The 14,971-nt window shown below is 39.8% G+C and overlaps 1 protein-coding gene across 2 annotated transcripts in view; it reads left to right on the forward strand.

Annotated features, from left to right (window-relative positions):
• The window catches only part of PARD3B (par-3 family cell polarity regulator beta), a 2,025,707-nt gene extending 2,014,123 nt beyond the window's left edge, over positions 1-11,584 (forward strand). For both annotated transcript variants that reach the window (XM_082260765.1, XM_082260766.1), the window contains exon 23: positions 10,771-11,584. In XM_082260765.1, the coding sequence (XP_082116891.1) occupies positions 10,771-11,095 (325 nt within the window). In that variant the 3' untranslated portion in view covers positions 11,096-11,584. The remainder of the gene's footprint in view (positions 1-10,770) is intronic.
• The last annotated feature ends 3,387 nt before the right edge of the window (positions 11,585-14,971 follow it).

Consider the following 14,971-nt stretch of genomic DNA (forward strand, 5'->3'; position numbering starts at 1 on the left):
ACTTGGAACCAGAAAAAAATCCTCTTTTTTCTTCGGTGGTGAACACTTTCAGGATACATTTCACATATGATAGTATGTTCACCTATATAAGTGATCAATGGCAAAAATTAAGCAAATAATGGGATTGCTGGCTAAAGGACTTAAATCTTTGTTCTGATCCCACTTATATACCTGGCTAGTTAACTCATGTGGGCTTTCTGTTTAATGAGATTCCTGGTCTAACTTTCTTACATATGATTCTACTGTTCCCCCCCTAATCTGTTCTACTGCTGGATAGGTACTTGATAAATTGTAATTTTACCATTGACCTCAAAAGTCTTTTTTTGTTAAATTCGTTTCAGTTTGATTCTAAGACCTACACCTTGTTACATCCTTCTCTGTTCATCTTTTCCTTTTGGACTGCTTTTTTTTGTTCATTCTTCTCCATCTAATTTTCTAGCCGATTACTGACTCCCTTACAGGTGTAGACCTCAATATCAGACCTTGTGATCCTACTTTTTATCTACAAGGTTCTGCTGAATATGCTGTACAATCCTTCATGTAATTTTATCTACGGACAAGCCTTTTCTTTGTACGTACTGTATATTTTGATCTCACCTGATGGGATGTTTGTTGAAAATTCTTTTACTATCCTTTCTAAAATCTATATTAATAAAATGCAAGTGTCTCTGCGTCCAGTCCCTGTGTCCGTGGGATTGGGCTACTGCGCATGTGCCCCATGGACAGCCGTTGAGACTTCGCCCCGCCCTACTTCAGTCTGTTAGGGCAGGACATTCCAAACTGTGGGTCGGGTCGCGAGCCGTATCTGAGTCGCTGGCAGTCACTGCTGCCAGCCCATAACAACTGCCTTTTCACATTACGGTGATGAATTCTGTCATGAACAATAAAAGCCATTTAAATGTTGTATTCAATGTACTTCATAATGCACATATATATTAAAGACTTTACATTTCATTCTGCACAATATATATATTAGAAAAGAATAAATACAACATGGCACTTCAGCATGTGATCAGCTTTGCAGTTCTGTGGGTAATTTGCATTAACCACTCCCATCTACCAATCAGACAGCAGAAGTTATCTGCTCAGCAGCACACGTAGGCTCTGTGTACACCATGCTGAGCAGATAACTTCTACTGTCTGATTGGTAGGTGGGAGTGGTTTACTCAGATGCGGCTTGCGACCCACAGTTTGGGGAGTCCTGCCCTAACAGACTGAAGTAGGGCGGGGCGAAGTCTCTGCTCTCTTCACATCTATCGGGATGGATCAGATTACAGTGCCAGTGTATTCTTATGTGAGAAATAGCGGGAATATTGTCTGATAGAGAACACAAACACAGCTCTTATCGGGGCACATTAAAGGGGACTCTGACCACACTATTAAAGTGGACTCTGGCCACACTATTAAAAGGGGACTCTGACCACACTATTAAAGGGGACTCTGACCACACTATTAAAAGGGGACTCTGACCACACTATTAAAGGGGACTCTGACCACACTATTAAAGGGGACTCTGACCACACTATTAAAGAGGACTCTGACCACACTATTAAAGGGGACTCTGAACACACTATTAAAGGGGACTCTGACCACATTATTAAAGGGGACTCTGACCACATTATTAAAAGGGGACTCTGACCACACTATTAAAGGGGACTCTGACCACATTATTAAAGGGGACTCTGACCACACTATTAAAGGGGACTCTGACCACATTATTAAAGGGGACTCTGACCACTTTATTAAAAGGGGACTCTGACCACACTATTAAAGGGGACTCTGACCACATTATTAAAGGGGACTCTGACCACATTATTAAAGGGGACTCTGACCACATTATTAAAAGGGGACTCTGACCACACTATTAAAGGGGACTCTGACCACATTATTAAAAGGGGACTCTGACCACACTATTAAAGGGGACTCTGACCACATTATTAAAGGGGAATCTGACCACACTATTAAAGGGGACTCTGACCACATATGTTCTAGCGCCCGTTAATTTAATGGGCTTAATGTCTAGTCTTTAATAAAAGACTAATAGTTAATAAATTCAGATGAATCAAAAGTTAGCAGATTTACTATTCTTCCAAGCTGCTCACCTGACCATAAGTAAATTAAAAACAAGCTTGTGCACAAATCAATGATGGTTCACCGATTAATGCAAAATATTTGTGCCATTTTTAGTTCTTTTTGGCAGTTCAAGGTCTTTCAGAAGCTTCCCTGCATGTCATAGAGTATATCTACAGCTGATAACATTCATAATTATCACCATATTTGCTAACTTATGGAGTTTGCAATACTTTCGCTGTTGCTTCTCACCGTTGAGAGCCATAAACATCTATTTCTTCATGGTTAAGGTGTAGTTTGCAATTTACTTTGTTCCTCAAGTTGTCTCTAAGGGCCAATTCACACTAGATCGATACCAGACATCGCAATGCGATTCATACCGCATTGCTGTGCAGATCACATGCAATGTCCGTGCGATGAGATTCCAGCTATACAAACTGTATACTGAACATATGACTGAAGTTGCATCGAATTCGCACCAAAATGGCGCAGGACCCTTTTTTTGCTCCGCACTGGAATCGGATCGCATGGGTGTTCACACCTATGCAATCCGATTCCTGCACCTTTTTACAGTTCGCACTGCGATCTGCGAACCGATCTGGGGGTATCATTAACTGCACATTGACACTCCCAGCGATTTACAGATCTCACTGTGAACCCCTGTGCGATCCAGGTGTGATGCGGTAACCAGCACTGGATCACAGAGTTTCTTGCATTGAACCAGGACTAATTCTCATTTTTTGTCTGGTATTGTTAACATCAATATGGTAACCCACAGGCTAGTTTATGCTAGTAGACAAGGTCATTTTTAGGGTGATGGTAATGGAAAACGTAACAATTGTAAGGACAATCATACTTATGCAGTAAGTTCTAGTGGTCTAATGCTGTCAACAAATACTTACTTTTTTTTTTGCATGTATTTTATTTTGGAAAGTTTCAACACAAAGTCAAGTCGTTTTTTGCGTATGTATTAACTTGCTGGCTGATGTTTAAAGAATATTTTTATGGCAGTGCTAGTTGTGCAGTAACAAGCTTTAGTGTATCTGTCAACCAGACATTCAACATACGACCCATGCTGCAAACTAAAATGAAAAAAATCCTATACAAGATTGAAGTGACAGTAGCAGCTTTACTATTCACAAATTCACCTTTGGTGCTCCCTCATGATAAAATGCTACTTTGCAAATGTTCAGTCCCCTCAGTGATCAATTGAAAGCAGTCAGTGACTATGCTATGTATCCCAGGAGCAAAGCAGGGGTCATGTGCTTTTTTGATCCCAGTCAATGCCAGCTGGGTGTATGTTGCTCTAAAAGGTATTCCTAAGAGGTAATAAGATTCACAAGTATGGAAAAATGTAATAACATGATGTCATCTTACGCATCTTCATATATAATAGTATATTGATATAAATGCAGCAAAGTGTGAACAAAGATGAAGTTCAATGATTTACATGATGCTTTGTTGCAGTCAGTGGGTGAATAATGTCGCCGATACTGCACTTTAAGGATTTAAATTATTTTATTATTTATTACAGGTACTTCTATAGCACTGTAACTTTATGCAGGGCTTTACATATTTACTAAACATTAACATCAGTCCCTGGCTTGAGCTTACAATCTAAGGTCCATAGCTCAAATTTACACAGTACATACACATACTAGGGCCAATTCGGACTGTAGTCAATTAAGCGACCAGTATGTCTTTGGAGTGTGGGAGGAAACCAGGGTACCCAGGGGAAACCCACACAAGCACAGGGAGAACATGCAAACTCCAGGCAGGTAGTGTCATGGTTGGGATTCGAACCAACGACCCTAGTGCTGCTAGATGGAAGTGCAAACCACTTAGCCATTGTACCAGGGCTGGCCCAAGACATTGTGCTGCCTGGGTCCAAGAATTAAATGCTGCCCCCCCCCCCAATAAAAAATCACGCCCAACAAAAGGCCCCCACATCCATTATGTTATAAAAATATAACCTTTAGAAAATATTATGTATACTGTTATCTTCTTTTATAACTCACCACTGGACCGGTTCACCAAAAACCCACTGTCTGTCTGGGCCCGTGCCCACCACCCTAGAAGATCCATCCTGAACCTTCATGAGATGTCTGAGGTCATTGCACACACCACAAACACGTGGGGTAAGTTCCTTGGAGGAGACACTCTGCCTCCTCATACTCATCAGTTTGCACTATGGGTGGCAGTATGAGATGGGAAAATGCCACCCATAACAGGCCGCAAACTGATGACACACAAAACTGCTATAAGAAAAAATATTGGGAGTCAATTTGCTGCCCCTCTCCAAGTTCTGCCTGGGTCCAATGGACCCCCAGATGTTTGGGAACTACATTTCCCATGATGCCCAACTACACTGCAGAGTGCATGAGCATCATGGAAAATTTAGTTCCAAAACTTCTGGGATGCCAAGGTTCGCCATCACTGGACTAAGCCACGCCCCTATGTAGTCCAGGGTGTAAAAATTGGCCTAATCATCTGAGCTGACCCTGTTTGCCCAACAAGTGGCTCACTTTCTATGCTTTCAGAAAGCATATTTAGTGAGCCAGGAAACATTGTGATGTCTGGGTGTACTCATTTATTCACCACAAGAGAATATTTTTTTTCAATGATAATATTCAGCTGATAATTCTACCTCCCACATCTGAATAGATGTATCACACAGACAGTGACTAACCTTTGGCACCCAGCTCTTTTTAACCCATGTACTGTACATCAGACAGCCTCCCATTCCTCTTGATGTTGCTCCTGCAACAAATCTTTTATTTACCATTGTTCATGTGCTGCACCTCCCTGCTTCCAAACTTTCTGCAAAAATGACCTAGGAAGCTGCTGAAGCTGACTTGACACTAATGGCTCTGAAAGAGAAAAAAATAAATAAATTCTGTGTAATTGGTTTACATACCCAGTTTCCCTGGTACCTACGCTACATCAAACACATGTAATCACTCATGGGGGGAATTACTGAAGCTGGAGCCGTGTGCACAGTGACCAATCAGCTTCTAGCTTCAGCTTTTTTAGTTAAACTTTGAAAATGACAGCTAGAAGTTGATTGGTTGCCATGCGTTGATGCTCTAGTCTTAGCAAATCCCCCTCTCACTATCTGCCATTTTGGCAACACATTACCCTGTTATCGTTTGCTGCAAGTTTTACAGTGTATGACCAGTTTTATCTCCATATAACTGAAACCGTAACACATTTTCATTCTTCAAGAATGATTGGCACAGCATGTCAATGTGCATAGACAAACAATAGAATGTATTGCAACTGTGCGTAGGATTCACAACCTCTTAGATTTCACTTATTTGAGCAAACTATTCAGGGAAGTGATTATAACATGCCAATTCAGCTCAATGGAGATCAATCATCAGCTGTCTAGTTATTATGGCAGAATCTTTTGTAAACAACTGGAAACATGAATGGTAGAGGGTCTTGGCACTGTAGATTAGTATGTGACATTTCACTGGACTATTTCTAAATCTGTTCACACACATTACCTTCCATTTAATCAACTTGACTGCCAAATAATTGAACCTGTGACCAGCGTTGGTGTGCTGTATGAGCCGTAGGCCAAACAAAACACATTCAGTCGCTCCTCTGTGGGATGAATGGATTACTGAGAGAGAATTATTTCACAGCTGTCAATGTGGTCATCACTTATTGGGATTCAAATTTATATCCATCATAGGAGAGTGTTTCAGCCAAAGTAATTCTTTTAGGTCCGTGCATATGCCAAAAAGGTTGAATTTGGTCTACATTCATTGATTATCTAGGAATGACTACACAGTTTTTAGGGCATACAGTATATAATATATTTTGTGATTGTGAAGTAATGTTTTTCAATACAGATAAAACTTTAAGGCCTGGACATTTTTACAGCTGCTCCTAGGGGCGTCTGGCGTTTTTTTCCTGCCTCTAAACTCCCCTGCATGTTAGCTTATGTGTCCATGCACATACAGGCTTTTAGAAGAATTTAATGGAAGGAGGGTTTAGAGGAAGGAAAAAAAAAAACACTGCCAGTGCAACCAGAAGCAGCAGAGTTTAGGCAGAAAAAACGTTTGATGCTACTAAAAGCTGCTAAATGCACCTAATTGCTAGGCACATTTAGTGCTTAAGCATTAATTAATTTCAATGGCCAGAATAAATGACTTATTCTGGCCAATGAAATGAATTAAAGTAGAACTACAGGCAAAACTTTTTTATTTCATTTTGGATAGAGCAAGGGAGGATTATAACCCCTGTCAATTTTTTTTTTCGCCATCTGTGTCCCATTGCGGAGAGTTTTCTTCACTTCCTGTCTCATGGTCAAACAGGAAGTGAGAGGAAATCCCTGTAAATCAAAGGAATTTATTGGGATTTGTGGATTATGGGTGCCTCAAACCCAAATGGTAGGGACTTTATGGGCAGGAGTAAATGAGAAGTAGGTAGAAGTAACGAAAGTAAAAGGATTTATTCGAAGAAAATAACATGGATACAAATAATGGGATAACCCATAACAAAACTTATGGTGTATGGGTAAAGGCCCATAATGTGAAGGGAGAAAAGTATGGAGTAATAGTGACACGTGAAAAGAGGTGACTTGAATAGACTGTTCCACTCTGTTGTTCCCTTATGTGAGGAAGAGGTCCAGAGCAGAGGTCCTATGGATGGTCCTACGCGTTTTGGCCTAGAAGGCCTTTCTCAAGGATAGGTCACCAAGTCTAGGGGTAACAGTATATATATATATATAAGAAAAATGCATAGTTTCACAGAAGGAATTTACTACGCTAAAGAAAACAATTTTTTACATACATATGTTTTAGCTCGGTCCATGCATGTGTTTGCAATATCCTCAGGGGTTTCAGACTGCAGCAGGAACAGTATGCTGCTCCACAGGTGATGTCAACCCTCCTATGTGGGGGTGGGACAAAATAAGTGTGTTATAATCATTTAGCCAGCCACATTGGGCAAAGTAAGTTGAAAAAAGTAGAAATGGTTAGGAATTTATTGGGGGCCCCCAGGTCACCAGAACTAGTTTACACATTGGAGGACTTACCCTTTATTACTTTTCTGGGGACAACCCAAAATTGGGTAATTTCTTTTACTTTCAATGATAATAGTAAACAGGACAAATAGAAAGAGGGCATTTCCTTAATGAGGGCACATACAGCAATAAAAAATGGCAGGTGTTCTAATCCTACTCCACTCTATCCAAAACTAAAAAAAAAGCTTTGCCTTTTGTTATACTTTAATACCCAAGAACTCAAACCATGTTAGGGAGATTCATCTTCTCTGTTTGTACTGTAGATCACTGTCATTGAAACATAAATAAATGAAACAATTGTTTTGGTGACAACTGTGAATTTTTTTGTTTCTCCTCTCATTGGAGTTGTTACATTACTTTTCTATTGTATTGAAGATATAAGTGAAGGGAAATTTCCCCTATGACACTTGGTCCAAAGGTACAAAAGAAATTGAGGTTATTGATCTATACAGTATATCAGACTACAAGGTTACTACATACTGAAAATGTCTGCATTGCAAGACAAACCATGGTTGATGATTGTTGCACATTGTCAAGTGTCAAATTTGCATTACATGTCAAAGATCACCTCTTTTCACAGCCACTAAAATAGCTCTGCCCACATCTTAAACTGAGTTTATACTGTATACAAAATGCAGACATACATATACAAGTCTAAGGGCTTGTTCACAAGAGTTTTATCTCCCTTTTCTTCATAAGTTTGAACCTTCTGTCCTCCTCATTGCAACCAACTTTGTGGACTGCAGATGAGCATTAAAAAGCAGGTTTATGGGGAACTCTGGTTCCATGTTTGAGAGCAGTTATCCACTTCCCCATACATTCTTAGTTTTAATTCATGAATGACATATAAGAAAATAGGATTGTTATCATGGCATTTCACCAATGAAGACTTCTAAGTTTAATTAGAAACCAAAGGATGAATGCTTTATAGTCATGTGACACGTGAGTCTTGTTTGTCGCAGTGGGAAAGAAAGGGATATTTTTTGCCTTATTTTTAAAATATTTAATTCCATGATATATTACCAACATTATCTTACCTTTTAAGCATGTAATGGTATTAAATGCACAACCATATACATTGGAAGGGGGTTGGACATCCTCAGATTATTCAGCCATCAAAGTTATTTCTCTTCTTGTCTGCTACACAGTGTCACCCATAGGGCCAGTGAATGTGACTTGTCACCAAATGTGACTTGTGAATGTGTCACCAAATATTCACTGGTGGCTAGTCAATCACGCTGTTTAAAACACATGCACCTGGAGGATTCACCTGTAGTGAATGTCAGATTCACTGCTTTATAATTATGTCCTTTAAGATGGGTATGTACCTGCAGTTTTTTTCTTCTTTTTGGTTCAGCCAGTGGGTTGAATGAAAAGAAATATATATATATCCCTGCATCAATACAAACAATACAGGGATCTCCCCTCCTGTGCTATTGTATTCTGGAAACAAGGCCCAAAGCCCATCCCTCCCGCCAGAATACACAGATCAGCACTGCAGCCATTGGCTGCACGCACTAATCGACTGCTGGCTTTCCAGCAGGACTGTTCGACCTGTTTCTGTCGAACAGACAGCAGTACACATGGACCAAAAGTCGACAGGTTTAGCAGGAATTTTTACGATCCATGTACACCCTTCTTTAGTGTCACACCCACTTTCATAGTTGTCTGCTAAGGTGTGAAGATAGCACTGATCATTGGCTGCAGCTGATTGGCTGCACTGCTGATCATTAAAAACATTTCTGGCATGTACCTTTAATAGAAGTCAATCAAATAGTCAACTTCTAATCAGATGCAAGCACTATCCAGTTATTTAGCAGCTGTTGGAGGAGCGGCTGTTGATAATAAAAGCTGCCAGCTGACATCCTTCTATCCATGCTGCTTAGTGTGGATGGGAGAATCGATGGATTATATAGGTAAGCAAGAGTATGTATTGGCAGCTATAGTGCTTAGTAGTCATGCTAAACAACGATCTACCGTATCACCACATAATACAGTGCTGTGCAAACGTTTTAGAAAGGAGTGAAAACATGCTGTAAAGTAGGAATACTTTAAAAAAAAATATATATATTTTAATTGTTAATTTTTTTTTTTTATCAGTTTACAAAATGCAAAGTGAGCAAACAGAAGAGAAACCTAAATTAAATTAACATTTGGTGTGCCTACCCTTTGGCTTTAACCCAGCATCAATTCTTACACTTGCACACTTTGTAAACTTGCACAAGGATTTTGTAGGATTAGAGTCTGGTGTATAATCAAATATAACAAGCAGGTGCTAATTATCATCAATTTTATATGTAGGTTGAAACACTGTCACTAAATGAAACAGAAACAGCTGTGTAGGAGGCTTAAAACTGGGTGAGAAACAGTCAACCTCTGCTACTAAGGTGAGATGAGGTTGTGGAAGAGTTTCATGTCACAGGTCCTATACCATTGCAAGACTGGGCTCAGCAACAAGACACAAGGTAGTTATACTGCATAAGCAAAGTCTCTCCCAGGCAAAGATTTTAAAGCACTGGGGTTTCAAGATGTGCTGTCCAAGCTCTATTGAAGAAGCACAAAAAATGGGCAACATTGAGGGCCATAGATGCAGTGGCCATCTAAACTTAATGCAGCAGATGCAAGACCCATAATGCTTACTTCTCTTCAACATCGGAAGATGTCCAGCAGTGCCTTTAGCACAGAACTGGTGAAAACAAGTGGGACCCAGGTACACCCATCTACTGTCCAGAGAAGTCTTGCCAGAAGTGGTCTTCATGGAAGAATTGTGGCCAAAAAGCAATACCTCCGCGGTCAGGATCAACAGAGTTCTCAATGCTGTAAAATACAAACAGATATTTATCCATCATGCCATATAATAAGGGAGGCGTGTGATTTGCTTCAAATTTTTTCTGCAGCAGGATAACGACCTCAAACATACAGCCAATGTCATTAAGAACTATCTTCAGTGTAAAGAAGAACAGGAGTCCTGGAAGTGATGATTTGGCCCCCACAGAGCTCTGATCTCAACATCATAGAGTTTGTTTGGGTTAGATAAAGAGACAGAAGGATTTGAGGCACTAACAGGGGTTACTTTTCCTAGATGTTTGATACAACCTACCTGAAGAGTTCATTCAAAAACTGTGTGCATTGTGCATTGTGTGTAACTAAAATAATTGATGCTGGTTTGAAGGCAAAGGGTGGCCACACCCAAAAATTTGATTTGGGTTTATTTATTTTCCATTTTGTTACTTGGTAAAAATAAACCTTTAACATTTATATTTCTGAAAGCATTCTTAATTTATAGCATTTTTTCACACCTATCTAAAAATTTTGCACAGTACTACATCTAACTATATTTACTGGCAGATCCTCTATATTGATGCAATCAATTCATAATACAGCTTCTGGTCAGTGTTGAATTTGTTTTGTCCAAAAAACCTAAACCTAAAAACTTTTTACCAAATTATAATGTGTTATCAATATTTACGCAATGAACTTGTAAAACCTTGATGGAAGAAAACATGCTTGTCTTGTCCATGCCAACCACATTATTTCAAATCTTTTTTTAAACTTAGGTAGAAATAAATCCAATTAAATGTCTATTTATCCGAGCAAGTGAAAGATGATTATTTTTAGAAATACAGCTACGGATTATAGCACAATAATGTTATGTTTATTTGCAGACCAGGCCCCGTGGATACTGTGGAGTACATGGCTGGACCGAGGACAATGTACATGGAGAGGGACCCTCCTTATTACTATGATGTTGCTGCATCAAACACTAGAGGTACTTATTCCAGATCCAAAGTACATCAAGAAGATAACTACAGATATCCTCCATATCAGGCTCCACTACCCAAAGGTCCTCTTCGGCAGGATGTTCCACCCTCTCCACCTCAAAGTCATCGAATGCCTGGATATGGTACTGGAGGAAGATCAGGGCAAGATCGGTACCAGTACAGAAGTCAGGATCCTAAACATAAAAATGCTATGACTGCTGCTGTATAGTCTACCTATCAGCACAATATGCCTGGAGTTAAGCATACTATGAAATGAAAGGACATAACCAGCTTTCAGCTGCTAACTGTGCAAATGCCAAAACAATTTTACGGTACCCTATGGAATGGTGTTAGAAATATAGCCTTATGTAAAGCAATATCTGTTCACAGCGCAGTAGAGTTTTGATGCCTTCGATCTACCTATATGAATATTGATTCTAACCACATGTGCATTTTGTATGGTATTTCAATTTCCTAAACATGAAGGAATTTTAGGTATTCGTTTTTTATTTGATTTGTATGCTAGCCACAGGTGGTGATGACATCCATACATATGTATCATTTACAGAATGTATCATTATTGCAAAAAGGTCTAATATGTCTGTCTGGCATTACTAGAGCATTTGCTTAAAAAATTCCACATACCTTTTGATCACATAATAAGTTAGTTTCATTATATCAAATTATTACATTTCACTTACACATTTTTTTACGTAAATAACTTCTATTTATTTATATGTATTCACATATGTAACATATTTCCCTTTGGGCCAGCAGCTAAATACACAATATGCTTGCTATTTTAGCTGCCAGTGGATTTGTGCTTTGGGTCAGCCATTTTTGGGATCCATACACCTCTGCCATTTAAGGATAATCACACTGATACTTTTTGGTCCGCATTTCACACTTTTATGTTTTTGCTTGATGTGTTTTCCATTGAAAATTGCATGTAAAACTTGTCATCTGAAGGAAGTGCATCAATGTGGGTCATGATGTAAGTTAGCAATTCATGACACAAGCAAAAACATAATGACCTATGCCAATAGGTGCAATGCATGTTATGACTCATGTTGACATTTAATACAGGGTGCATTGCGACAATCAAATTAAATAGAAAACGCGCCAAGGGATCAGTATACTGCTTCCTAGGTTAGCTACCTGATCATTGGACTGAAATGATAATGCTGATTCAATGTCCTTAGATTAGACTGGAGGCATAGAGTAAAGCTGGCCATACACATGACAGGTTTCCATCAAGTTCTACCACTTGGAACTGAAATAGAGTTGAAATTGCCTTGATCAAACCTGCTGATAATTTTAGGTAAAACCTGTGTAGTCTCTCTGGTTTCAATCAATTCTTCAATAACCTGTTGTAATGTACCTGGTGATGGAGCCTGAAATGTAGAGAAAAGCTATTCTTGCAGCTCTGACTCAGGAGCCCCGGGTAGAGTAACAGGGAATGCCAGAGCACAGAGCAGCATTAGTGCCTGATAAGACTTCTGCTGGAGAATGCTGATGTGCCTAAGGATACGCAGGAGCAGCTAGCTGGTGACATGCTGGCAGAAGAGCAGGAAATTATGTCTGGCACAGCTACGGCTGAATCAGGTGCAGAAAGAAGAACCAAGGCAAGGTCAGACAGTCCAGATCAACAACTAGCAGGCAGATCAGACACAGGTGGCAGGCAGAAGAGTAGTCAGGAGTCAGACCAGGGTTGGTAACAACAAGGCATATGAATAGTGTTGAGTGAACACGGACTGTATTATTCGGGTCCGTACCGGATAATTGGATTTTTGTTACCCGGACACGGACCCGAAAACTTTACTGTATGTTCGGGTTTAAAATCAGTGTTCGGTAATTTTATTTCCTGTTTTGTATGTAATGGCGCGCTTTTAATGGCGGGCTTTCAACAGCCAATCAACAAGCGTTTAACTGGTGTGCGCCATCACAGCCATGCCTACTAATGTATTAGTAGCTGTGATTGGCCAGCTGAAGCATGTGACCCAGGTCTTTATAAGCTCGAGAGACACAGCGCGGTATGTCAGTCTGCTGTAGTGTAGGGAGAGAGCACACAGAACGGTGCTGGCTGCTGCTGATTAGGGAAAGACAGGGAAAAACAACATTGTGCCCGAAAAGAATGCAGGGACAGGTCGGAGTGTAGGCAGGGAAAGATATTTGAGCATTTTAGGGACAGGCTGGAGAGATTAGGCAGGGAGAGATTAGGAGACACAGGACAGAACAATCGTCCGTTAGCGATCTACATCGATTTTGCTGTGTGGGGGGTGGTGCAGTGAACGATCTTTTTGCCCTCACTTGAGCCCACTGAGGAGGAGGAGGAGGAGGAGGAGGAGGAGGGAGAAACAAATATCTTTTTATCAGTCTGTTGTGTGCAGCGTTCAGCTATATTTTACTACAGATTGCTGTTCTAATCTGCTATTTAAAAATTACAAATTTAAAGGGGAATTTTTTTTAAGAGCACTTGCCATGCTCTTAACTACATTTTGCTGCCATTTGCAGCACTCTAGCCTTTTCCGTTGTTTTTTTAGAGCCATTTTAGTGCCTGAAAGTTCGGGTTCCCATTGACTTCAATGGGGTTCGGTGTCCGGGTAAAGTCCGAAAAAAGTCCGGGACACGGACCTGGACTTTTTTTTAAGTTCGGCCGAACCCGCCGAACACGGACATCCAGGTGTCCGCTCAACTCTACATATGAGCAGAAGGATAAGGCAGAAGCATGGTCAATAGGCAAGCCAGAGGTTGGTTCAGGCAGAATTCAGGCAAAGTCAGGAGCAGATCTGGTTGGCAATGGAAGACTAATAGAGGAACAGATTCACAGATGCTTCAGGAACATAATAGACCAAATGGCACTGACACAAGGAACCAATACAGTTTAAAAAGCCCGCCTGGCGCCAACCCACTAAACGGCCACGAACAGGGCTTACAGGAACCATGCACCTTCACACATGCATGCATCTTCCCTGACACCTGTATTGAAGCTGTTAATTTAAAGCTCCATGTTATTGATCAAATTCAGGTGATCAATCAAACCTGTGGGTGGTAAATTGTTCATTTTTACACAGGCGCATTTAAGTTTATGGTGAATTCTTGGTCAATCGTAAACAGTTGAAGTTGCCTGAGAGATTGCCTTGTGTATATGCACCTTTAGAATTCTGGAAACCACAAAGCTGGACCAAGTAGGTGCATTAACTGACCAGGAAATAAGTATGTCACCTGCCTGCTTGGCTGGCCTGTGCTCAAGAGGTTCATAAATCACAACACTAGTTGGACAGAATTATGAATAATTTGCCAGGTTAAACATTAAACGGATATGTGTTTTAAATGTGTATTTAGCTGTCTGCCTGAAGTTTCATTTTAAAGATAGTTAGAGATTTTTATCATCAATTCTGCTTCCTAAATATATTTTTATAATTCATTGCTGCCAGACGCTATGATTACTGGGTTGAACAGTTTGCTTTTTCACTTCTACTCACTACCTCAGTAATAAAATGGCTAATGATAAAAAACTGCTGGCCGAATGTCATGATCAAATGCTGTTCTCTGGAGCAGATGAATGTATCAGGATTGAGGTTTTTGGTATTTTATTCTAATGTTGTAATAACGGTATAGAAGATGGATAATTGCAAGGTACTATATTTTATAAAGCCTTACTTTGCATTTGTACAATTTGTTGGAACCATTTGTACATTTGCCTCCTATTTTTTTTATGCTAACAAAATAAACACCAGTGTAAACATAATAAATATGCTTACTGCTGGTAAAGTATGCAAAGTAAATACATTATATATTTTAGAAAACATTATACTGATCTATTTGCAATAATTCAAGATGAAAATGAACATTTAGCTGCAATGGTGTACCTAGCATATTGGACACGTGGGATAGATAATTTTGTAAACACCTCCCTTTCATTCATTACATTTTTTTAACTTCATGCAGAGATACTGAACTGTCTGGTTACCAACAATCTATAATATTTAGGAGGGACCCATTGAAGGTAGGAAGAAGAAAAATGTGCTGTGCATAATGTTCTGCCTGCCATAAAGTGGGTGACCTTCACGATTTATACAGTTTGTAATGTGGGAGTAAAATA

The sequence above is a fragment of the Pelophylax lessonae genome, assembly GCF_965119305.1.
Source record: "Pelophylax lessonae genome assembly, chromosome: 6".
Taxonomy (NCBI): Eukaryota; Metazoa; Chordata; class Amphibia; order Anura; family Ranidae; genus Pelophylax; species Pelophylax lessonae.